We start from the raw sequence: 26,042 nt of genomic DNA on the forward strand, positions 1-26,042 counted from the left end.
TCGGGAAGCCGAGGGACCTCGAATAGTGGGCACAGGCTACTTTTAAAGGGGCCACAGAAGCAAGGGGGATTGTTCTTTGACTATTCTGATTGGCTTATTTGAAAGGGCTATTACCAATAATTGACTGGAGAGCTGTTGCCAGATCAGATGAGGTAAAAGGTCATTTTGACCCCGTTTCCCAGGGGACCGAACCAAAACATACGTATATGGGTTCAGGAACTGAGTACATGCGAGTGTAGCTGTTAGGTCCTTGGTTCCCAGAGGAGGAGGGGAAGCACTATGGCACAGAGGCTGAGAGGATTCAGAATTGTCAAAAATGGCTTCAGGATTGTCTTAAAGTCTTACAAAGTCAATACTTGAAAAGTGTTTAAAAGCACAGCTGGCATGTGACCAATGTGTCTGAAAATTAGAGGACTTCAGCCTGTTGAACTTGCTAAATATTAAGGAATATTTACCTTTATTTTATAAAAGTTCTTTCTTTTATGGATACAAGTATGATTTTAAGGTTGAACTTAGAGAAGATTTGATTTAGAACCTCGATAAGCTAAATGTCAAAAGATTAGCACCCACATAACTTATCTTGTCTTCTCCCAGCACCTCTGGGGTTGTGGGCCAGACTCTGTGAGAAGTCTTTGGCTTATATCAATGCTTTAGGGTCTACAAGAAAGATCTCTCTCCGAGTCTGGGTGGCAGAATTGTATACGGGTCAGTGTCTGGAGTTATGCGCTCGTATTGATCAAAATGTGGTGTGTGTGTGTGTGTGTGTGTGTGTGTGTGTGTGTAGAGGTCAGAGGACAACTCTCAGAGGTAATCAGTTCTCTCTGCCACTTTATGGGATCAGGGGATTAAACTTAGGCCATCAGGCTTGTGTGCAAATGCCTCTACCCGCTGAGCCATCTTGCCAGCTCTGCTTGAATGGATTCTGACTTCCTAGATGCTCTCTTTCGGGCGAGTCTTATTTGTAAAACACGGCTAGTGATATCTTTTTCATCGGAGTATTATGAAGATTATGATGATTAAAAGTGTTAATGTTCACCAAGTGTTTAGTGTAACACTTGGGGTTTAACAGGCATTTCATAAAGCTTCAGTTATTACAACCATTCTCCCAGAGGCTTGGCATAGTGAATTACTGCTAATCAGTTACTAAACGTCCTAGCAGAGCAGAAGGTTATATGTGTTGTGTGCTCTGAGTGCTATTGGGAGATGCTTTCTTGTTTCCCTGATGTTCTGAAATTCAAACATCACATACTTTCCTTAAACACTGCTTTCTCCAGAAAGCCTCCGGTTTAAAGTGCTCATCTTCCAAGAGGGTGTCCTTTTCTTGTTGGTGTGGTCAGTTTATTAAATGCTAGGTTTATTTATTTATTTTTCTAGTTACAATGGTAGCTTGGTAACAGTGGGGACAGCCAAGGGCTGGGATTTGTCGTCAATAGGAGAATGGGGTTAGGGCCTCTGAAAGATACCGACAATGTCCTAAAGACAGAAACATTGCACAATATTCTGCCTTGTTCAACACTTTATAAGGGCAATTTCTAGCTTCCTAGGGATGAATTTATACAGCCGTATTCCCCAAGAAGGCTACCTTTGCCGCAAAGATCAAGCCTGCCCCAGGGCGCCACCTGCTGACTATCTCGGCTCCCGCATTCCGGACTGGGACAGGCTGGCCTTTCTAGCCCTAATCTTAACCTAGCCCACCTAAAGGCACTCTGAATCTCCCCTACCCTAAAACGTCAGGGAGTCCCTTGGTCTGGGACCTAGGTGAGGTCGCAAGGTTTGTTTCCCAGTGACCTTGAGGTTTGGCACCCAAGCCAGGTTTTCTGGCAGATGGTGGAGCCTGAGGCTTAGAGGTTCATATTCCCTCCTCAAAGGTATTTTTTGCCACGTTCTCCCAGCTTGGAGGAATCAGGCCATCATGACCTTGACCAGTAGAGACGCTGGAAGGAGAGGAGTGACTCACTGCACCGTCCCCAGCCATAACCGGTTTGAGGTCTTAGAATGCGTAGGACCCTATTTTAGTCACCAGAATTTGTCATCATCCGGCGCTATTTTCCTCATTACACAGGCATGGGAGAGAAACTGGGGGCAAGTCTCTCTCTCCAAGGAGGTTGTGACGCTGTCCAGGAGCACAGCGGTAGGCGGTCAGATCTACAAGGCCGACGCAGGTCACAGGTTCTGTTTGGGCGATTTAGAGAAAGAGAAGACCCAGGAAAGAGAGCTGAGCCTTGGACTCTGCAACCTTGGTTTTCCGCTAAAGCCCTAGAAGCCTCTCCTGGCTCCATTCCTCCGCATTTTCCACAAAATAAATCCTGGCGTTCTAGGGACTGCTCGAGCCCTACCCGTGCCAACTGCCCAGGACTTCCCCTTTAAGGCCCTTGGCTCCGCCTCTCACGCCGCGCCGCTGAAGGCCCCGCCCCCTCACCCGCTTCCGTTGAGCAGGGCCGCAGCGCGCCGGTCCAGGTCCCTTTAAGGCCGAGCCCCGCCCCCTGGCTCCCGCCCCCTCCCCTCCCCCAGCCCACCCCGGGTGGCCCGGTGGGTCCTACGGTGCGGCCCGTGGCGGTGAGCATCGGAGCCTAGGGGGCGCGGGGTCGGGGCCCGCGAGTCTCCGCTGCTGCGGTGGCCTTGCGGGGCGGGGGCGGGGCCAGCGGGACAGGGGGGCGCGGGGCGCTGGGCCCGGACGGGCACGGCGGGGGAGGGGCTCAGGTGACGCTGACCGGGATCGGGTCCCGCCGCGCACCCCAGACTTGGTCCAGGTGTCCGGTCGGCGGCGTTCCCGCTCTCCCTTGTCCGGTCAGAGTCCCCGTCTAGCCGGGTTGGTGACGCCTTTACCCGTGCTCCCCAGGGGTCCGGGCCCATTTGTCGGGCTGCAGTGGGCGGGTGGTGTCTGAGATGCAGTCGTGACAGCTGCGGGAGGACCCCAAGCCGCAAGCCGTGGCTTGGAGTGGGGAGGCGGGAGGAATCAGACTCCCCTTGGGCTCCGGACATAGCTAGGGGGTGGCCAGCCGCAGGTCGCCTGGCCCCGGAGGCCTGGCCCCTCGTGGGACCGTCGTGGGCCCCCTTGCTTTAGATAGGTGCTGGGGCGTGCGTTGGTAAAGTCTGGCCTTGGGACCATAGTTCTAATCTTCTGTCCATCAGGGAGCTGGTGGTCACCATGGCAATGCGGGAGCTGGTGGAGGGCGAATGTGGGGGTGCCAACCCGCTCATGAAGCTGGCCACCCACTTCACCCAGGACAAGGCCCTTCGGCAGGAGGGACTGAGGCCTGGCCCCTGGCCCCCAGGAGCCTCTGCAGCGGAGACGGTGAGTGTTCTAGAGCAGGGGAGCCCATTTGTCAGCCCAATAGCTGCTTCCTCTGTTGTCACAGACACTGGAGTGAGCAGTGTGTATCTTTACACAGATGAGGACAACTATTTGTGTGTGTGTGTGTGTGTGTGTATGTATGTGTGTTTTGTTTTTTGAGACAGGGTTTCTCTGTGTTGCTTTGGAGCCTGTCCTGGAACTAGCTTTTTCTTTTCTTTTTTTCTTTCTTTCTTTCCTTTATTTCTTTTCTTTTTTTGAGAAGTAGCTTTGTAGCTTTGAAGCCAATCCTGGAACTCACTCTGTAGACCAGGCTAGCCTGACTCCCGAGTGCTGGGATTAAAGGCGTGCACTACCACCGTCTGTCTTGGACCTAGCTCCTCTAGACCAGGTGGCCTCGAACTCACAGAGGCCCGCCTGCCTCTGCCTCCTGAGTGCTGGGATTAAAGGTGTGCTCCACGGCCCGAGGACAAGTATTTTCTAGACCGAGAAGCCGAGGCTCTGTGAAGGCTCTTGGCTAGCCTCAGGTCACCTAAGCAGTAAGTCTGTGGCCTCCATCAGTGTGTATATTGCCTCTTTTCTTCCTTTCGTAGGTTTCCAAGCCTTTGGGAGTAGGTTCTGAAGATGAGGTAAATAAAACAAGTTTCTTTTCTGCCTCTCTCCATTTTTTCTTGTTGGTCGATGGTTATTTTTTCTTTTAAACCTTTAACAGTCCACTCGTACTTCACTTTGAACTCTCTTCACCAAATGAGATTTGTGTGCCAATGTTTTTTTCTACTCTTTTTGGTTTCCAAATTTACATATAGATTTTTTTCTTTATTGTTTCCAGTTTCTGTTTTTCTTTCTATCTGATATCAGTAGCTCCATCCAGTTGGCCCTACCCCTTTGCTGAGGCCCCCCAATCCTAACGGCTCATCTCACCATCTCTTTACAATAGTTGGTGGCAGAATTCCTGCAGGACCAGAATGCACCCCTTGTATCCCGTGCCCCTCAGACGTTCAAGATGGATGACCTCCTGGCAGAGATGCAGGAGATTGAACAGTCAAGCTTTCGCCAGGCTCCTCAGAGAGGTGGGGTGAGGGCTTGGTGCGAAGGCCAGTGTTTTCTGTGCATGGAGGCCAGAACGCTCCATCCTTTGATTTTGCTGGTATCAGCAGACTAAGGAGACAAAGGAGGTGGCATCCAGGAGTGACAGGTACTTGTTTCCGTTTTTCTTAGTCGTCTCTTGTCTCTCTGCAGCCCCTGGTGTAGCAGACTTGGCCTTGTCTGAGAACTGGGCCCAGGAGTTTCTTGCCGCTGGAGATGCTGTGGATGTAGCTCAGGACTATAATGAGACTGACTGGTCTCAAGAGTTCATTGCCGAAGTTACAGGTGAGGCTTGAGGGGAATCGGTACTAGTGACAGAGCGTTGGAAGGTTCTGATCTGAAGTCCTGACTCCTCTTAGGGTCTGAGTTGATTTGGGCTGTAATGACTTTTCTAACTTGATTCGTTTCTGTGGGGTGTTAGATGTGACTTCTTGTAGTGGTTGTAGGGAATGAAAAAATTAATGAGAAAACCACGTTTGAATGAAGAAAAAAGGAGGGGGAGGAGAGAGAGCGTGAGAGAGAGGAGAATGAGAATATGAAGGAGCGCTTAAGTCTGCCTCTTCCTCAGACACTTGTCGGCTTTATTCTAGTGGAGAGGAGCTGGAGATCGGATGAATGGTCCTGGAAGAGAGAAATTGTTACCGTAGCATTTGGGAGTCTGGCATCCAGCCATCTTGAGTAGAATTGGGGTCTGGGAAAGTAGGATTGTGGGGTTCAGAAACTTAGCTGTAGGTTTCTCATCTGTAGATTGAACAAATTGTGGATGGAAAATGTTTGGAAGAGTATACATACCTCTTGAGTCTTTAGACTGGGCTGTTGTAGACCAGGCTGTCCTCCAAATCCCTACATAATAACTGAGATCTTCCTAGGATGGCCTCTTAGCACAGGTATGAACCACTGTGCCTGGCTATTAGTGTGTATGCGTGTGTGTTTATTTCCTAATCCACGTAATTACTGTATACATAGCATTTCTATTACATTGGGTATTATAAGTCATCTAGAGATGTTACGGTAGTGGAAGGTTGTGTGTGGGTTCTATGCGAATAGATCATTTCCTAAGAGACCTGAATCTTCAGCATTTTGTGTCTGTGTGAGTTCCAGGAATCATTCTTTCATGGATATTGAAGAATGACTAGGCTTTGAGGGAAAGACCATCTCTGATGATAAGGACAGTATTAACTTCTGTGTACTTACTGGGTTCTGCGCTCTGTGTTAAGTGCAACGAATATGTTGCTTATTTAAGCTCCATGAGAACCTAAGTTCTAACTATTTTTAGAACCACTTTACAGATAAGAATATTGAGTTTTTGAGGTAAAGTAACTTGCTTACAATAGCACTGTATTGTAAGTGATTTAGTTTTTTGTTTTTAATAGAATAGCCTTTATTTATTCTTAGGCATTTTCATACATGTAAACAGTTTATTTTGGTTGTATGTAGCCTCAACTCTCTGGAAGAACTCCTGACTCCTCCCTCTACTCCGTCTAGATAACCTCAACATGCCCTGCTTCCCTTTCGTGTCCTTTCCTCTCTTTTCCTTTCCTTTCTCTCTCTCTTTTCTTTGTTTCTCCTTTTTTGTTGATAACCCACTGAGTCTGTTAATGCTGCCTGTCAAAGGTCACCTGATCTCGTTGACTTGCTCTCGCGCAGGTGAGTACAGCTGAAATGAGTCCGTGGGTGCAGTGGGCATATTATGTCCTGAAGACAGTATGTCACAGCACCCCAATCCATCCTCTGGTTTCTACATTCTCGCCACCCCCTCTTCTGAGATTTCCCGTGGGCAGGGGATTAGGATAGATGTCCCATTGAGGGCTGAGTGATTGATACTTTTTCTCAGCACTTTGACCAGTTCCAAGTCTCCGTCTTCCCTGCTGACCACTGCAGAGATTCACTTCCCTGGCCAAGGTTGAGGGCAGCCCTGACCATGGCCTGAGCATAGGTATTCAGGAGGTATCTGACAGCACATTGTTTAGCTTTCTCCCTGGGGTGTAGTGGGGGTTTGACTGTGACCAAGCTGTCAGTGTGTCTTGCCAGGCCTGTACTTTATGTTCTTTCTCTCTTGGCTACACACTTAGTCTTAGCCATGTATGGTCTTTGGGGCATCTTCCGCTCACTGCCTCCCTGCGAATTGACTTTTCTCTCCCATACCTATCAGATTAGGGCAAAGGGGAAGGGCAGTCTTCAGCCTTCCTCCTCCTGAGAGAAGCACTGTTTGTTTCTTTTGCTTTGAGAAATCCAAGGATGAGAAGAGATACCAATGGAGAAAGTTACAAAGATTCTAGCCTTTCAGGCAGTCATGGGGTCCTGAATAGTTGAAGGCTTTTGAGCTAATGGGACTTGGTTGGCTTCTCCTCTGACCATTTCTTGTCTCCTGAAGGCAGGACTTCTCTGCGCACAGGAGAAATGCTCAACCACTAGTGTAAGCCGCTCCAGACACCCTTTCCTCAAGTAAGGTGCAGACAGTGCTCTAGGGAGAGCTTTAGTTTTAAGCACTCTCTGCTAGGTGGAGGTTTGGAACCCTCTTACAAAGTGTCAGTAGGAGATGTGATACCCAGGTGCCATACTTTTTGAACTGTTATTCCAAAATCTCAATTTTAGATTACTCTCAAGTCTTCCGTGTGGAATTGCCTCAAGTCAAGATTTGAGCTATACAAAGACCCTCTGCTGGACAGGGCCTTTCAGGTGTCCACACAAACTTTAACCTTAAGTGATACATCTTAGTACAGACTTCTGTTGGAATGGGTGGGCATCAGTCATTTCCATAATTTAAAGCTAGCAGACAATAATACCAAAACAAAAACCAAACCGTTTGTGCAGCTGAGTTTATTGTAAGTAATTGCTTCCTGCCTGTGGAATCCTCCCTAGCTCACAGCTGAGAGCAGCCTTAGGAAAACATGTCGGACCTGCCTCACCTGTTTGTTGTCTTTGGAGAGCCCGTCTGTTTTGCACATTCATTGGCAACTGTGCCCACTTCCCAGAGGTTCGGATGTGGGCACCTGAGATTGCTGTGTGAAATTGGGTTCTATAAAATTATCCTATTGTAGTATGCCTCAGATAGTGAATGTATGGATGGATGGAGATTTAGGAGCAAAAGCTAAAAGAAATTGATTTTCTAGGAACTTATATTTTATTTATTTAAAAGATTTATTGTTATTTTATGTGTATGGGTCTTCTGCCTGCATGGTTGTCTGTGCGCCACATATATGCATTACCTGCAGAAGTCAGAAAAGGGTGTCAAATCCCCTAGCATTGGAGTTGGAGACTGTTGTTAGCTGCCAAATGGGGCCTGGAAATTGAACCAGGTCACCTGGAAGAACCCTTTAATAAGCCAGTGCACTAACCACGGAGCCATCTCTGCAGCCCCAGGATTCCTGCTTTAAAATGGCTTTCCCGTGTTTGTAGCTGATATGTCAGTGATATAAGTTAACTGTTGTTTTATGGATAAATATATTTGAGACAAATTATTTTATACTGTTTAAGGTCTTATTAATTAGTTACTTTTTTGGTATTTGTGAGACAGTAATCTCACTTGGATGCAGACTGGCTTGAGTTTGCGGCTGTCTCTGCTGACTATTAGGATTACTGGCATGTATCCTTATACCTGGCTTATTTTGTTTTGTTTTGTTTGTTTTTGTTTTTGAGAAAAGGTATTACTCTGTGGTTTGAGCTGGCTTTGAATTCACATCTGCCTCTGTGTCCCAAGTGCTGGGATTATAGGCACGTTTTTTAGGTTCTTATCTTTTAAATTCCCATGTTTAATATTCTAGAATTATTCAAAAAGGAACATTGAAGTTCATCTTGTTATTTTAGTTGTTTTTATATGGAAAATTTTATAGTCTTGCTGGTAATGGTGAAAAAATAAATAAGTAAAAAGAAAGCATAGAGGAAAGTTTTGTGTTTCTACCTCAGAGTCTCCCAGTGGTGGTCAGGAGATCTGCTTTGGTACAGTCCCCAGAGCTCATTGGTTTTCTTCAGTTTTACGTGCCATTATCTGTGCGTGAACAGTATTATGCAACTTCATCAGATGTGTAGATTTGCATAAGTACCATCCTAGTCAAGAGGTAGACCATCACCACACAAGACTCCCCTTCCCCCCTCCGCTTTCGGTCTGTCACACAGATGGAAGCATCTGTCGTGTTTTCTGGCCAGTCTGCATCTTGTGCTGACTCAGATCTGGAGATGAATACAGCCCATAGGTATTCTGAATTTAGACAGACTCACTTTTCATACTGTGTGTATTAATCAGGGTTCTCTAGAGGAACAGAAACTTATAGAATATGCATGCGCGCAAACACAGAGACGCACAGACACACTCATAGCTGGGCGGCCGGGACGAACAAGCGGGCCCCTCCCTCTACAATAGGGGTTTATTAGAGTGGCTTACAAGCTGCGGCCCATCTAGTCCAACAATATCTACCAGGAGGCCTAAGAATCCAGTAGTTGTTTAGTTCATGAAGCTAGATGTCTCATCTGGTCTTCAGTGTATGCCACGATCCCAATGACTAGGTTTTAATGCCAGAAAAGGAATGGGCTTGCCAGTGATGAGAGCAGAGAGCAAGCTTCCTTCTTCCGTGTCCTTTATATAGGCTGCCAGCAGAAGGTGTGGCCCAGATTAAAGGTGGATTGTCTCATCTCAAAAGATCCAGATTAAAAGTAGGTCTTCCCACTTCAAATGATTTAATTAAGAAAAACTCCCTCACAGGTGTCCCCAGCTTATTGGGTTTTTGTTAATTCCAGATGTAGTCAAGTGGACAACCAAGAGCAGCTATTACAGTGTGTGAGGTTCATAGGGCAGCTATGAAATACCATCTTGTATTGTATAGTCCAGGCGCTTTAGATTTTTCTTTGTGTCAGGTTGTTGTTGTTATTACTGTTATGTGTGGTCCTGAGACAAGCTGTGTCAGGTTGTTGTCGCTATTACTATTACATATGCCTCAGAGGCAAACTGTGTTAGGTGGTTGTTACTACTGTTTTGAGCTGTTGGGGATTGAACTCACCCCCTTTCGAATGCTAGGCAGGAATTTAACACTGATGTGCACGCCTAGCCCTGAATTATCGCAGTTTAAGGTGAGGCTTCTCACCTGTGTTTCTTTCCCCCTGAAGTGTGGTGTGCATGTGATAAGTCCAGGCACTTTAGGTTTTTCTTTGTTTTGTTTTTGGCAAGAACATTCTACAGAAATGGCTTGTGGCTTTGTGGTCCTGACCACTCACAGCCCGAGTGAGAGTAGGAGGGAATGAGAGTAGCAGTAGAGTTCTTTTCAACAGACCAGGACTGAAGAGCCGGGAGGTGTTACTGAAATCCGTCTCCATATTAAACTTCTGATTTTCAGTCTTCACACGTGAGCCACAGTCTAGTTACAGTAAGGGAAGAAGAAAAATGTTACCTACAGGATCCGAGGACGGACCTGCAGTTGTTGAGGGTTCTTGAAATAAAACACAGGATCTGTAAACCTAAACAGTTGTCAACCATACAGTTTTTGTTTCTTGAGACAGGATTTCTCTGTGTAGCCCTGGCTGGCCTGTAACCAGCTCTTGTAGACCAGGCTGGCCTCAAACTCACAGAGATCTGCCTGTCTCTGCCTCCCGAATGCTGGGATTGAAGGTGTGCGCCACCACTGCCCAGCTCAACCATGCTTTTTTATTACATCAATTATGCATGGCTTCCTCCCATTAGGTGTGTGATCTGAGAGCCTTGATTCTTTTTTATTCTTTAAGATTTTGACATTATTTTCTCAGATTTTGAGATTTCTTTGTTGAAATTATTCAGACTGAGTCTTAGGTAAAGTGGGATGCAGTCAATACTAAGGGTATAAGGCGCCTTCTCAGTGTTAAAGCCGACAGTCAGATCTTCGGGGACGGAAAGATGGGGACACAGTAGGAGGCCCAACTGGGCTTGTGCCTTCTCTGCTACCTTGGCAACACAGTGAACAATCTGTTCACTGCTTGGTAGGACAAAGTTCAAGGAGTTGAGAAACAGTTCAGTGCCCTTATTCAGTGTTTGTTCCCATGCTCACAGTGCCCTTTGTCACTAGAGTTTCTAAGATAACTTTAGAATTTGACTGAAAATCATGGCCTCTTGAAATGAATCAAATGGCTCATGCCTATAAACCCCAGCTGTGACGGAAGATCTTGAGTTCAAGACCATCTTGGGTTACACAGTGAATCACTATCTTAAAAAACACCAAGCAAAGTTGGGTGATGGTGGCGTGCGCCTTTAATTCCATTACTCGGGAGGCAGAGGCAGGTGGATCTCTGTGAGTTCGAGGCCAGAAGGGTCTATATGAGCTAGTTCCTGGACAGACTCCAAAGAGAAACCTTGTCTCAAACAAACAAACAAACAAACAAACAAACAATCAAAAAACAAAAACAGCGACGCCACAGTGATGAGAGCCAGAACAGTGTTAATCTGTGGGTGTAGGGCCTGCGGCCCATGAGGATACGCACCCCTGACATTCCCGGGTGGGGTTGTGAGTGCTGTAGTGTGTCCAGCTTTGGCACATACTTCGTGTATAGTTCCTGTAAGGAAGTCCTGATGCTCCCTGCTTCCTACTGAGGACTGTAGACTTCAAGGAAAAGGATTTGGAAGGATGGGGAAGGGGAAGAAAGAAAAAAGAGGGAAGTTTGGTAGTAAAGGGTGTGTGTATGTCTGTATGGCTGGGCATGGTGGCTCCTGTCTTTTACCCCAGCCATAGGCAGGTAGATCTCTGAATTTGAGGCCAGCTTGGTCTATGTAGTGAGCTCCAGGACAACGAGAACTTCATAGAGAGGAATCCCAACACCTTCATTCCCCAAAAGAAAGGGAGTAAATGTGATCAAAACTCTTTGGATATGTGGGAATGGTATATGGAGGCCCTAACTTTGTGTAGCTGATATATACACTAATAAAGGCTTTAAAAGTTTTATTTTATGTGTATTTTTTTCCTACATGTGTCTGTGCCCTACTTGTGTGCTTGGTTTCTTTAAGGTCAGAAGAGGACATTGGATCTCCTGGAACTAAAATTACTGTCTGTAAACTACCATATGGGTTCTGGGAATTGAACCCAGGTCCTCTGGAAGAGCAGCCAGTGCTCTTACCGACTCTAAGCCCTCTCAACCGTACCCTCCTTTACAGATAGGCTCTTTCTATAGCCTGCAGCTTTTGAGCCTCTGGTTTAGCCTTGGGATTGCTCTGTTCTTTCTTGATCGCCCTTAGTAGGTCTCCTGTTCCCAACTCTCCATAAACTTCCATTCAGCCCCCTTGGGAATGGCTCAGCCACCCAAGAGGCTGTTAGGGTTTATTAGACTTCTCGTTCTCAGGAACTCTACAGGGTTCTGTTTGCGTTGGTTTGGTTAAGAGGGTCAGTGAGTCTGTATTACTTCCTCTTTCTCTGTCGTTACCCTGGAGCCTTGATGGGTCCCACAACTGCTCTTGCAGATCCCTTGTCTGTGTCCCCTGCTCGATGGGCTGAGGAGTATCTGGAGCAGTCTGAGGAGAAGCTGTGGTTGGGAGAGCCGGAAGGAACATCCACCACTGATCGATGGTGAGTCCAGTGTCTTCCTGGATGCTGTGAGAAGAGAATAGTTTTGGGCAGTTTTCCCAGCCTCGTCCCTCCACATTCTCCACCCACATCCAGCTTGCAGTTTTTTCTTTTCTACTTCATTTATTAACATCGCCGCTAGAGTTCTTGGTATTTTACCTATTGGTAGTGATCCTAACTGTTCCATAGGGATTTGTCAGTGGCTCTATGCACCGTGTTGCCCTGAGCGTCTGCTCTCTTCTCCCTCTCTGCAGAGCTGTGTTCTGCAAAAGAGAGGGTAAAAAGACTTCTCAGCTTCCACTGAGATATCTCTTTATAAGGAGCTTGTAGCTCCTTATGGTAGTAGTATAGCATTATTGTTCTCCCCCCAAGAGTTCTGTTTGCCGTGAGCTGGGATTGGGGAAGAGCATGGGCAGTGGGGTGGGTGACTTGGTCTTTCTTCCTCACCCAGGTACGATGAATACCATCCCGAGGAGGATCTGCAGCACACAGCCAGTGACTTTGTGTCCAAGGTGGATGACCCCAAATTGGCTAACTCTGAGGTGAGTCGTCTCCTGCTCTGCTCCGTGGAGCTGGGACTGAAGGCAGAAGCCTTCTTCCCCCACCGTACTGTGCTGTAAGGGGGATGAGATTCTAGAACTATCCCCCCTCCGGAGAATGGAGACTTGGGATCTGGCTGCATCACCCACTTCTCCCTCATGCCCTTATCTCTAACCTTTGTCTTTTCTGTGCCTTCTCAACTCTAGAGGCAGAAATCCCATCTTTGATCTCTGCTTCCCCCTCCACCCCCAGGGCCTTTAGCATTATCTTGATGCAGCTAGAGATGGTCATAGGGAGGGTCAAGTGCAGGGTCTCCTTGGGCATAGTTGAGAGTGTGCACCCAGAAGTCCTGTCCCAAGGTGCCTATGTGTGTCTCTGTGCCCCAGTTCCTGAAATTCGTGCGGCAGATTGGCGAGGGGCAGGTGTCCCTGGAGTCCGCTGCAGGGTCGGGCCGAGCTCAGGCAGAGCAGTGGGCAGCAGAGTTTATGCAGCAGCAGGTAGGACACTGTCACTCCCCAGCCCGCCTCAGGCTGCTGCCCAGGGCAGGGTCAGTGCTCAGTGGGAAGGGATCTAGAGTGTGAGCGGGTGGGGAAGAGTCTGAGAGCATCCAGGCTGGTGGTGTTCAGTGGTTTTCAGCCACTCTGTGTTACTGCAAAGCTGGTGGAGGTGGTACTGATCAGCCTTTGTCACAGGGCACCTCAGAGGCCTGGGTTGATCAGTTCACAAGATCAGGAAACAACACGTCTGCCCTTGATGTGGAATTTGAACGAGCCAAGTCAGCTATAGAGGTGAGAACAGCTGGTGTGGATACAAGTGCCCCAGGGCCGTGCCTTCCCATGAAGAGTATGTATGGCCTTGTTAGTGTCTGAGGCGATAGACTTTGGTTCATAGTATGCTGGATCATTGGGGTCAGAATTGCATAGGTGTGGGCCAAGTGCTTTTTACAACATGCAAATTCTTGGACATCATTTCAGATTTCTGCATCAGAATCTGGGGGTAGGATTGGAGAATTTGCATTTTACAAAAGCTTTGCTGATGATTGCTGAATACATTGAAGTTTAAGACCTGTTGCCCTAGGGACATATCCCAGTAGAGTGGAGGAGGGAGGGTTGGGTGGTCATGAAGCCTCTCCTTTCTCTACCTGCCTTCCCTTCCTTACAGTCTGATGTCGATTTCTGGGACAAGTTGCAGGCAGAATTGGAGGAAATGGCAAAACGGGATGCTGAGGCGCACCCCTGGCTTTCTGACTATGATGACCTCACGTCCACTTCCTATGACAAGGTAGGAGCCCCTGGCTTTCCGGGTGCTAGAATTTGAAGCCTTTCCACGCTGTTACTGTTTTTGAGCCTACATCTATGAAAAGAAGTTTGGCTCCTGCTGTCCAGTGACTGAATGTACTATGTTCTCTAGAGTAAGGGTTCGCAAGAACACCTTTGCAAATCCTACAGTGACGTAATGCCCGTGAGGGAGGCGCACACTGGATGTGCTAACAACAGATGAGTAGGCCTCTTAGAGAGCTGCACTGGGACAATTTATCTGTTGCTGACCTCTCTGCTGGACAGTGGTAGTTGATGGATCATTCCTGTCTGTCCACGCTGTGACACATACTTTTTTTTTTTTTTTTTAGCTCATGGGTTCAAGCCACCTGGGGATCAACCCAGGGGTGGTGTGTGCTAGGAAGGACTAAGTATCCTACTGAACTATGCCCTCAGGTCTCATTTAAATTCTGATCTCTTCTTGTAGGAACCAGGCTCTTGTCCCAATTCAGGGGTTCAAAGAATCACATTAAATAATTTAAGCAATAGGAAGATCTCTCAGAAGTCTGTGGTGAAGATGTTTGGATCTTGTATGTAATGTGTGCTTTTAGCGTAGATGTCTGTGACTTTTCACTTGTCTCTCTGTGAATCCATCTGCTTGTGAGTTGCAGGACCACTGGGGATATGGCTGATAATTGAGCCTCTGAGTTGAAGCATGAGAGGGAAGGAAAAGAATTGCTTGGTTTTCAGGAAGACAGAATAGGAACAGAACAATACCTCTTTCTCAGCTCAGCTGTGGAGGAGAAAGAACCTGATCTTGAGATGTGATGCGGGGCAGTGGCGGTGGATGTTGACACAGGGAGCCGTGCAAAGACAGGAGAAGTCCAGGGACTGTCAGAAGGCTAGAGCTTGAGAGCCCCAGAGAAACTGCCCCAAGGGAAAAAGGCACTATTTTGTTTCCATCCTTTCTGGGCTCGACCAAGAATGGTCCTGTGGTGCATTGAGGGACCACTTACTTCTAGGAACCTCTCCTTGTATTTGGCCACAGTATAAATTCTTATAGGACAACACTTTCATTGTCCTGCATTAACAATTTGATATGCTGTTAACTTATAATTGGCATTTCCATACATTTGACAAATTGAGATATAAGTACTACTTTTATTTGGGTAATATTTCCTCTGAGTGTTGATTACTCTGGCATTTATGACCTACACAGAATAACTTTTTAAGTTAGAAGCTTCATTTAGCACTTACTCTTCCCGTATCTATGACATGCTGGGCCAAGTACACCTTTAAAATTAAAAGCTTGAAAATCTAATGAGGGATCTAGGCATAGTGATGCGCACCTGTAGTCCTAGTACTCGGGAGGCTGAGGCAGGCTGACTATAAAAAGACGGGTGTAGGTTAGTGAGATTGTGTTTCAAAACAAACAAAAACTATAATTAAGTTATTAGATCCATGAATCCTATTAAATGTCAGTGATACCTTGAAATATTGCAAAACTAGGCTTAGAAACAGTTGCATGGATGCTTCATAAGAATGTTCCATGTTATTAATCACTAATAGTGAAAAGTTAAGATCTCCCTGTCCATAAGCTAAGTTGTACTGAATTATATGGGGTACTTTAAAAGTGTGGATATGAGATCATTGTCAAATATATTCATGGATCATGTCATTTTGTACATTTTACTTGTTTATTATTTTGCTTGTGTCTGTGGTGTGATATTAACATGGGGTGTTTTCCTTAGTTGCTTTCCACTTTCCTGTCTGGGGCAGAGTCTCTCACTGAACCCAGAGCTCACTGACATAGCTCTAGTCTAGCTGGCCAGCTTGCCTTGCAGATCTCCTATCCGACTGGATCGCCACACCTGCCTGCTTTTTATCACAGGAGTTGGGGTCCGAACTCTGGTCCTCCTGCTTGCCTGCAAGTGCTTTATCCATGGAGCTATCTCCTCATCCCTCTTTATCTTTTTTTAAAATTAAACATTTTTTTTATTGATAACCTTTAGATTTTTCAGAGGCTACATATACTTGTGACTTAAAAAGACGTGTACAGTGTTGCTGAAAGAGTTTCTGTGGTGTGGAGGCTCTGAAGCACTGCTCTGTCTGCAGTAGGATCATGTGTGGTTTTGGACCAGCCCAAGGCAGGGGGTCAGACAAGATGACTGGCTGACTTAGAGCTTTCAGATGCGAAGCGACACTCTCTGCACTCCGTAGGCTGTGAAGGGTTCCTGCAGAGAATTCTTTTTCCATCTGTGCAAATATTTTATTTTTGCACAAGGGAATAATAGTTAATTTCTCTTTGAGCAGTAATTGATGAGACCTTAGAAGTGATAGGTAACGGGGTCTAGAGGTGACTCGTGTCTGAACGACGGTGGCATTCATTTGTCACATTGTCTGCTGGAGACACGTGAGAACGTTCATCTCTGCTGACTGCTACACACACAGCCATTGAACTCTAAGAAAGTAGTTCCAATCACCATTAGTGAACAGTGCTTAAGGCTTTTAGAAGGCTCTCAGTAGCTTTGAGGCATAAATTATATTCATTAGGAAATTACATTATATGTGATGTGATAACATTCTCTGTTTCCCACAGAGTGGCTTAAAGGGTGGATTGATGATGGACAGCAGTTAAGGTTGAATGTAAAAATATTTATTCTGTTGAATTCAGATGATCTAGAGCATGGATCGCCTGTGGAATAAATGAATTTGCTACTCATTTGTAAATGGTTTAGTGACTGAGAATGGTTTTAGAATTTTTAAATGGCTGGAAGAAATCAAAAGGGTAATACAATTTGTAATACCTGGAAATTAAAATCTAAATTTCAATGTCCATGAGTAAAATTTGATGATGATACAGCCGTGCTCATTGCTTACGTATGGCCCTGACTGCTTGGCCCTCCTGTGGTGGAGTTGGGACATTGCAGTAGGACCCGCAAGGTGTGCCGTCTTTATTGTCTGGCTGTTTACTGAGAAGGCAATGCTGTCCCTTGCAGTAGGGTCATTTCTGAGTTTTTAATGTTTCCCAGCTATCCACGTGACACGTTCCCCTCAAATCCATTTCCAGCAATGAGTCTCATGATTTGGATCTCTGCTGCAGTTGTTGACTGTCTGCTGCAGCTGATGACTGTTCTCTGCAGTTGTTGACTGTCCTCTGCAGCTGTTGACTGTCTGCTGCAGCTGATGACTGTCCTCTGCAGCTGTTGACTGTCTGCTGCAGCTGATGACTGTCCTCTGCAGTTGTTGACTGTCTGCTGCAGTTGTTGACTGTCCTCTGCAGTTGTTGACTGTCTGCTGTAGTTGTTGACTGTCCTCTGCAGCTGTTGACTGTCCGCTGCAGCTGATGACTGTCCTCTGCAGTTGTTGACTGTCCGCTGCAGTTGTTGACTGTCCTCTGCAGTTGTTGACTGTCCTCTGCAGTTGTTGACTGTCTGCTGCAGTTGTTGACTGTCCTCTGCAGTTGTTGACTGTCTGCTGTAGTTGTTGACTGTCCTCTGCAGGTGTTGACTGTCCTCTGCAGCTGTTGACTGTCCGCTGCAGTTGTTGACTGTCCTCTGCAGCTGTTGACTGTCTGCTGCAGTTGTTGACTGTCCTCTGTAGCTGATGACTGTCTGCTGCAGTTGTTGACTGTCTGCTGTAGCTGATGACTGTTCTCTGCAGCTGTTGACTGTCCTCTGTAGTTGTTGACTGTCCTCTGCAGCTGTCGACTGTCTGCTGCAGTTGTTGACTGTCCTCTGCAGCTGTTGACTGTCTGCTGCAGTTGTTGACTGTCTGCTGCAGCTGTTGACTGTCCTCTGCAGCTGATGACTGTCCACTGCAGCTGTTGACTATCCTCTGCAGTTGTTGACTGTCTGCTGCAGTTGTTGACTGTCCGCTGCAGTTGTTGACTGTCCTCTGCAGCTGTTGACTGACTGCTGTAGCTGATGACTGTCTGCTGCAGCTGTTGACTGTCCTCTGTAGCTGATGACTGTCTGCTGCAGTTGTTGACTGCTGCAGTTGTTGACTATCCGCTGCAGCTGTTGACTGTCTGCTGCAGTTGTTGACTGTCTGCTGCAGTTGTTGACTGTCCTCTGCAGCTGATGACTGTCTTCTGCAGCTGATGACTGTCCACTGCAGCTGTTGACTATCCTCTGCAGCTGTTGACTGTCTGCTGCAGTTGTTGACTGTCCTCTGCAGCTGTTGACTGTCTGCTGTAGCTGATGACTGTCTGCTGCAGCTGATGACTGTCTGCTGAAGCTGTTGACTGTCCTCTGCAGCTGTTGACTGTCCTCTGCAGCTGATGACTGTCCGCTGCAGCTGTTGACTGTCCTCTGCAGCTGTTGACTGTCCTCTGCAGCTGATGACTGTCCGTTGCAGTTGGTGACTGTCCTCTGCAGCTGTTGACTGTCTGCTGTAGCTGATGACTGTCTGCTGCAGTTGTTGACTATCCTCTGCAGCTGTTGACTGTCCTCTGCAGCTGATGACTGTCTGCTGTAGCTGATGACTGTCTGCTGCAGTTGTTGACTATCCTCTGCAGCTGTTGACTGTCCTCTGCAGCTGATGACTGTCTGCTGCAGTTGTTGACTGTCTGCTGCAGCTGTTGACCGTCTGCTGCAGTTGTTGACTGTCCTCTGCAGCTGATGACTGTCCTCTGCAGTTGTTGACTGTCTGCTGCAGCTGTTGACTGTCTGCTGCAGTTGTTGACTATCCTCTGCAGCTGTTGACTGTCCTCTGCAGCTGTTGACTGTCTGCTGCAGTTGTTGACTGTCTGCTGCAGCTGTTGACCGTCTGCTGCAGTTGTTGACTGTCCTCTGCAGCTGATGACTGTCCTCTGCAGTTGTTGACTGTCTGCTGCAGTTGTTGACTGTCCTCTGCAGCTGATGACTGTCCTCTGCAGCTGTTGACTGTCCGCTGCAGCTGATGACTGTCCTCTGCAGCTGTTGACTGTCCTCTGCAGCTGATGACTGTCCTCTGCAGCTGATGACTGTCCTCTGCAGCTGTTGACTGTCCTCTGCAGCTGATGACTGTCCGCTGCAGCTGTTGACTGTCTGCTGCAGCTGATGACTGTCCGCTGCAGCTGATGACTGTCCGCTGCAGCTGTTGACTGTCCTCTGCAGTTGTTGACTGTACGCTGCAGCTGTTGACTGTCTTCTGCAGCTGATGACTTGTGGTTTAGGATGTAGAGGTTCTGGTTCTTTGTTTCACAGTGATGAGCAAACAGGACAGCTTGTCTGTATTCTGTCCAGTTTACTGCTGAGTTCTCCGTGTCTGCACTGTATTTGAAACTGTGGTCACCAAACTGTCTGGTGACTACATATGGTTTTAGTTCTTTTTTTGTGGTAGTAACTGTTTACTGTAGTAATATGGAGCGGCGGCTGGGCTGCGTCCCCAATACCCCAGCCGCCCGGCTCCGGCTAGCTTATGCCCCGAAATAATTACACGGACACTGTATTCTTTTAAACACTGCTCTGGCCCATTTCTAATAATCTATGTAGCGCCCCTAGGTGCGCTTACCGGGAAGATTCTAGCCTAAGTCCATCCTGGGTCGGAGCTGGGGCATGGTGTGCGTCTTCCCTGGAGCAGGTAGCATGGCGTCTCTCCTGCGTCTGCTCCGGAGAGCGGAGCTGTGGAGTCTGACCTCACTTCCTCTTCCTCCCAGCGTTTTGTTCTGTTTACTCCTCCCACCTATCTCCTAACCAATGAGCCAAGCAGTTTCTTTATTGCTTAACCAATGAAATCAACAGATTGATATGACACTCCCACATCACTTCCCCTTTTTCTGTTTAAACAAAAAAAGGAAGGCTTTAACCTTAACATAGCAAAATTACGTATAACAAAACAGTTATCAAGTAAAAATTACATCAGAAACATTCATACATATAACAAAATTGACCGTAAATCTCTATCAATAAAGCAAAATCTATACTAATGCAAATTATTCATATCTATATCATATCCCCCTTTAAATGTAAAAGAACATTTATAAACTATATTTGGGAACATGGGCGCAGTTTTTTCTCTCCAAACTGCTTCCTGCTGAATGGGGGCGTCGTTAATCAGATTATTTAGGGTGTAACCTGTGTGCCAGGTTTCATCTCAGTTGGCAGTTGAGCGAAGCAATTTTCTGAAGATGTTCACAGCAATCCTTCAGGAGGACGTGGTCCATCATACCAAATCGGAATAGAAGAAATCCATAGAGTCTCATCCTCTGTGAAAACAAAAGAAGACTCTCTCCAAAGCATCATATCCTTAGACCCAAATTCTGAAGTCATACCCTCATGATATCCATTCTGGTTCCACTTGGCAGCCCATATAATGAAATGTCTCTCTGTACTTAGCTCCTTCGCAGTCAAAAATTTTAAAGAAAACACAATGTACATAATCCAGACTCTCTGTGAATTTTCCATCTTTACGCGGCTTATTTTTATTTATATCTATAACTATCTGTACTCTGTCTCTTTAAAGACTTTACTTTTACTTTTTTCTTTTTAAACCATTAACTTTATTCTCTATATTCTTTTTCTTCTCTCTCCCAAGCCTACGTACATTCATCCAACAGTGTGACTCATTCAGTGGTCTGAATCTGTCCTATTGTGAATCTGCAATTTTTTACTATCCAGGAGCACTTTTGATTTGCGCCTTTAAATCATTAGGCGCTTAAGAATCTAAGCTGAGACATTCCTAAGTTAACTTTTTGCTTTTTGAGCGTATATCTGTGGACCAGGCTGTCTTTGAACTCTCAGAGATCCGCCTGTCTCTGCCTCCCAGGCATTGGGATTAAAGGTGTTTGCTACTACACCTTGAACTCACAGAGATCTGTTCGTCTCTGCCTTCTAGGCACTGGGATTAAAGGCGTGTGCTACCACACCTTGAAGTCACAGAGGTCTATCTCCCTCTGCCTCCCAAGTGTTGGGATTAAAGGTGTGTACTAAGACACACAACAACTCTCTTCCTTTTTTTGTTTTTTGCTTTAAGAACTTTAACTTCCTTAGCTTCCCAGCCTCATGGCTGAAGTACTGGCCGTAGCCATGTTTATAGCCACAACTGGCATTTCAAGGTCCCTGCCAGCCAGCGAGCTACAACAGACAACACTCAAGTCCTCTCTCGGTAGCTGGCCCTCCTGCCTCAAACAGTCAGAGTTTGCCCTGGCAGGATGGCCCAGAAAGCTGGCATTTTTAAACAGCGCAGCTTTTTTCCTGCTACGGCTGAAAACCGAAAAGCATGCGTTCAGCTTTTCGTCAACACCGTTTAAGTGTTTCGTGGCAGGACCTCTTAATGAGCTGCAGGGTTTTGCAGCTGAAGCTGAGTCAGGAAGCCTCTTGGGGCTACCAGGTAGGAGCGGCACTCAGCACTTTAATTCTGAGACTGAGCGTGCAGCACAGAAATTCTTTTCATCCAAGTAACATCCAAATCTGACAGGCAGAGCACTGCGCAGTCTGAAAACACGTCCCTGTATGGCGGCAGGAATCCGCCATGCTCTTCCGCCTGCCTAAGCCTGATTCTGCCTTCTGCCCAGGAGCAGGCGGGGAGCTCTGAGTCATCGTCAAGGTCTCAGAGCACTCTCCTTCCGATCCCAAGCGGGAACACAAACATAAAGCCAGAGTTTGCACTGGCGGCACAGCCCCAGGAAGCCACGCTTTAAAATAACGCAGCTTTTTTTCTGCTGCTGTTGCTGAATCAGGAAATCTCTCTACAGCACGCCACCAACAAACAGCAAAAATCTGTGTTAAATGCTCTCTCCCTTATTTTTAAGCCTTCTCAGGTTTTTTAAGTGGGTTTAGTTAGCCACACGTCTGGGCGTCATTTGTAGTAATATGGAGCGGCGGCTGGGCTGCGTCCCCAATACCCCAGCCGCCCGGCTCCGGCTAGCTTATGCCCCGAAATAATTACACGGACACTGTATTCTTTTAAACACTGCTCTGGCCCATTTCTAATAATCTATGTAGCGCCCCTAGGTGCGCTTACCGGGAAGATTCTAGCCTAAGTCCATCCTGGGTCGGAGCTGGGGCATGGTGTGCGTCTTCCCTGGAGCAGGTAGCATGGCGTCTCTCCTGCGTCTGCTCCGGAGAGCGGAGCTGTGGAGTCTGACCTCACTTCCTCTTCCTCCCAGCGTTTTGTTCTGTTTACTCCTCCCACCTATCTCCTAACCAATGAGCCAAGCAGTTTCTTTATTGCTTAACCAATGAAATCAACAGATTGATATGACACTCCCACATCAGTTTACGTCCCCCGAAGGAATATTTTATTTGTCTAGAGCCTTGTGGCTTAACAGTGGTTTTTGACCTTGCCATATTCTACATCACATCAAATGTCAGTTGGCAAAACTTTTTAGGGGCATCCTGACTTTCTCATTTGATACCCTCCCCCCAGCTGGAAGAGAGCAGTGTCTTGTAGAAGCCTTCTCTGCTAGCCATATTTTGGGGTCCACATTGTATTTAAAATCTAGAAGCCCAATATGGTGGCTTATGTCTGTAATGTCACTACTTGGGAAGCTGAGGCAAGAAGATAGTTGTGAGTTTGAGGCCAGCTAGGCAACATAGCAAGACCCTACCTAAAAGTCAAGCAAATGGACAAAAAGAGAAATTTAGTAATGGGGACTAGATTGAGCACTTCTGATATACCCAGTCAGCTGGGAAAGCCTGGCCTTGAAGGCAGGGCCTCTGACTCCTGTTGCACCCCCCATCTGCCATCACACTAGGAGTTGGGGCACCCAGAAGAGCTTTCACTGTGATCAGCAGGTGCTGTTGAGAGGTGTGCTCTGTCCGGTGGAGAGAAATTGAAGATACAGAAATGCAGGCGTGGGAAGGCTTCCTAAAATAAGTTTATAATCTCAGCATAGGTACTTAGAGCGTCAGGCAGCTTCTCAGCCACTGTAAATAGGAGATGGCAGCTGAGCTGGTACTCACCTTTGCTTCGTCATGGTTTCTATAATCCGGAGACTTTGATATGCCTGTGTGGCTCCTGTTTTCCTAGCCGTGCTGCCCCGACTGGATTCTCTCTCAGAAGTCCCCTCCCCCATCGCTTCCCTTCCTTCTAGGGGTACCAGTTTGAGGAGGAGAATCCCCTGCGTGACCACCCTCAGGCTTTTGAAGAAGGGCTGCGTCGACTTGAGGAGGGCGATCTGCCCAATGCTGTGCTGCTTTTTGAGGCTGCTGTGCAGCAGGATCCTAAGCACATGGAAGTGAGTGGGGCTTTGTCCAGGGCCCAAAGAGGCGTGCAGATGGGGTGCATGGAGAGTTGGGGAAGCCAGTGGAGGAGAGGATGCAAAGTCAATGACGGAACTGTCAACTTCTCTCTAGGCTTGGCAGTATCTGGGGACCACCCAGGCTGAGAATGAGCAGGAGCTCCTGGCTATCAGTGCCCTGCGGAGGTGAGTGTGCCACTGTGAAAGATGTAGGTCTGCAAGTAGCCATTAGCCTAATGGACACCAGAACCAGGTCCTTGTCTTTCCTGACTGTTGTTGGCACAAAGGAACCGTCAGAAGGTTCAGGGATGGCTAGAGGAGCGAGAGGAAGGCTTGGTTCGCATCCTTCATCAGTTCTGACTGTATTTTTGGGATCCTGGTTGGTCTTCGACTGCTAAAACTTTGCCTTCTCAGGTTGGGATATTGACTTGAAGTCCAGAGGATTCTTCTCTCGGTTAAGCTGAGAGGGTAGAAGTCAGGCCTCCATGAATGTATTTCAAAGCTCGGCTGTGGACCCCTGGTGCCGAGGGCTGCTGGTGTCATTTGCAGGTTTGGTGTCAGTCTTCTCATCTTTGTCCCATCAGGTGTCTGGAGCTAAAGCCAGATAACCGGACAGCACTGATGGCGCTGGCTGTAAGCTTTACCAATGAGTCCCTGCAGCGACAGGCCTGTGAGACCCTGCGAGACTGGCTGCGCTACTCACCAGCCTATGCCCATCTGGTGGCTCCTGGTGAAGAAGGGGCTAGTGGGACAGGACTGGGTCCCAGCAAGCGTGTCTTGGGATCTCTGTTGTCTGAGTGAGTGCGTGGGATTCCTGGGATGAGGAGGGTAGTGTGAGTCCTAGTAAGAGCGTGACCTTGCTTAGGGAGCTTTCAGTATGCTGAGATCTAAGGGTCTAAGAGGAATGGTTTACCCACGCTCAGCTTGAAGGAGGTCAGTGTTCTACATGCAGTGCTGTAAAGAGAGCAGGCTGCAAAGTGGGATTTGGGTAAAGAGATAACTGATTGACGAACCCTGGGAATGTGGTTGCCTTTTTAAGGGGCTTTTGGAGGCTAGGAATACAGATAGACCCATCTACCTACTGCTCTGCTTTTCTTCTTACCTAGCTCCCTGTTTCTTGAAGTGAAAGAGCTCTTCCTGGCAGCTGTGCGTTTAGACCCTACATCTATTGACCCTGATGTACAGTGTGGCTTGGGAGTCCTCTTCAACCTGAGTGGGGAGTACGACAAGGCTGTGGACTGCTTTACGGCTGCCCTCAGTGTTCGTCCCAATGTGAGCCTCGGGAGGAGGGTCGAGGAGTCATTTGCGCTTGGGAGATTTCATGAAAGCCCTGGAAGACTGGGAAATGACATGGGTGGGGGGGAATCAGTGGAAAACAGGAGCGTATGGACATGAGGTGAGGGTCCACAGTGGGAGCTGCTGAGGGCAAGAGCATGAGTTAGTAACCTACACTAACCAAACAGTGGCGAAGCAGGTGGCGGGATGGCAGAAGTTGATCCACCCCTAGCTCGTATTTCAGACCTCTCTCTCTGTCCCAGGACTATTTGTTGTGGAACAAACTTGGGGCCACCTTGGCCAATGGGAACCAGAGTGAAGAAGCTGTGGCTGCCTACCGCAGAGCCCTTGAACTACAGCCTGGGTACATCCGGTCTCGCTATAACCTAGGCATCAGCTGCATCAACCTCGGGGCTCACCGGTGAGTGTGGACTCCTTTGTGAGCAGATATACCTGTCTTCTTGGCTTTGGTTCCTAGCGTTCTGATCCTTCCTCGCCGTGCCCCATGCCTCACCCACTGTTGATTTGCTTACCTGCTCCCATTCTTCTTCCCTACAGGGAGGCCGTGGAACACTTTTTGGAGGCACTGAACATGCAGAGGAAGAGCCGGGGCCCTCGGGGTGAGGGAGGCGCCATGTCAGAGAACATCTGGAGTACCCTGCGATTGGCGTTATCAATGTTAGGTCAGAGCGATGCCTATGGGGCGGCTGATGCTCGGGATCTGTCTGCCCTCCTAGCTATGTTTGGCCTGCCCCAGTGACAGTGGGATGAGCTGCCCCGTGAGTGTCTGCCTGGAGGGCTTCTTGCTCTGGGTGTGACTCCCTCTCCTCCAGTGGGCCTACCAAGGGGTTGGGCTGATGACCACGAGCGGTACGACCTCTCAGGAGCTGCCTCGATGTAGGGGTGCATAGTCTGTGTCCTAGGTCCTACATAATTGTAGGGAATGAGCTGTCTCTGTCCCTTGGTAATTCAAGGGCTGTCTATCCAGCTACAGATCTCTTTCTGCTCATCATTGCCCTTTCTTGGTGCTGCTTTTTGGGTAGGACCCAATGACATAGGGAGATTGTTGTCATCAGCTGCCGTTTATGATAGGGTCTACCACATTTGTAAGTCTCTCCTTACCCTACTCTTACTGGGAATTGGCAATAGTCCAGCTTCCTTGGGCAGTGGCGTGTAAGAGTCCTCACAGCTGTGTGATGCTGTGTGGGATGGATGTTAGCAGGTGGCCTGTTAACTGAAACGCTGACGTGTCTCCACAGATCCAAGCTTGGGACAGGTGCTCATAGCTCTGTCACTCGTGGGAGTGAGCTGGGATGCTCTGTGGTTGGACCCTCAAGTAGTGGATGCTCATGTGGCTACTGTAGTGTCCTCAGGGCCTGGGCTCATCACTGCAGGGAGCATGGGCTATGAGGAGCAATGAGCCTAGAGTCTGAGGTGGGACAGTAGGGGTGTGGTCAGTACTGCAGCCCCCTCTGCTCCTTGAGAGACCTGTAAGCAGGAACTGAGCAAACTTGTAGCAAACTGGTTCAGAAGTTGTGTTCTTGCCAAATTCCCAGAAAAAGGAGGGTTCAGTGTTACCATAAGCCTTCTTGAAACATTTGTAGGGGATAGCATTGAACACCCCCCTCCCCCATATTACCTCCACAAGGTGAAGATCAAGGGATGCTGAGGGAGCAGCTGGGTTCTTCTCCACTGTCCTCTGTGTGGGGAGATACACAAGCCCCCACAAATGACTGCTAAGCCTCTTGCCTTGTCTTCAGGAGCTAATGATCAGAGATTTTTTTTTTTAACTGCCATGGTCCCAAGGTTCCATCCTGAAATTTATTTTTCTTTGTATGCATATGTGTAAATGATTTAAAAATAAAACTGTAAAATATTTGTATGAAGAATAAATTGAGCTGATATGGGTAGGA

At 47.6% G+C, this 26,042-nt stretch overlaps 1 protein-coding gene across 10 annotated transcripts; it reads left to right on the forward strand.

Moving 5' to 3' along the window:
- Window positions 1-2,053: 2,053 nt before the first annotated feature.
- Window positions 2,054-26,042, forward strand: Pex5 (peroxisomal biogenesis factor 5). Of its 10 annotated transcripts, none has more exons than XM_075982827.1 (16): window positions 2,054-2,556; window positions 3,133-3,295; window positions 3,886-3,921; window positions 4,230-4,362; window positions 4,532-4,663; window positions 11,790-11,895; window positions 12,344-12,434; window positions 12,819-12,929; window positions 13,125-13,220; window positions 13,594-13,713; window positions 22,708-22,851; window positions 22,970-23,040; window positions 23,439-23,651; window positions 23,961-24,126; window positions 24,393-24,550; window positions 24,688-26,042. In XM_075982827.1, exons 2-16 carry the CDS (start codon window positions 3,149-3,151, stop codon window positions 24,887-24,889), a joined length of 1,926 nt encoding a protein of 641 aa, XP_075838942.1. In that variant the 5' UTR covers window positions 2,054-2,556; window positions 3,133-3,148; the 3' UTR covers window positions 24,890-26,042. The 10 variants fall into 10 exon arrangements, with proteins under 10 accessions (XP_075838942.1, XP_075838947.1, XP_075838945.1 ...); XM_075982830.1 differs by having other exon boundaries at window positions 2,423-2,556; window positions 13,618-13,713; XM_075982829.1 differs by having other exon boundaries at window positions 2,511-2,529.

This window comes from Microtus pennsylvanicus, chromosome 8 (genome assembly GCF_037038515.1).
Source record: "Microtus pennsylvanicus isolate mMicPen1 chromosome 8, mMicPen1.hap1, whole genome shotgun sequence".
Taxonomy (NCBI): Eukaryota; Metazoa; Chordata; class Mammalia; order Rodentia; family Cricetidae; genus Microtus; species Microtus pennsylvanicus.

Bases quoted from the DNA above. Each gene is read 5' to 3' on its own strand.
- Pex5 (XM_075982827.1), top strand. From the start codon at position 3,149: ATGGCAATGCGGGAGCTGGTGGAGGGCGAATGTGGGGGTGCCAACCCG. The intron at 4,363-4,531 runs GTGGGGTGAGGG...GTCTCTCTGCAG, and splicing joins TCGCCAGGCTCCTCAGAGAG to CCCCTGGTGTAGCAGACTTG. The intron at 24,551-24,687 runs GTGAGTGTGGAC...TCTTCCCTACAG, and splicing joins ATCAACCTCGGGGCTCACCG to GGAGGCCGTGGAACACTTTT.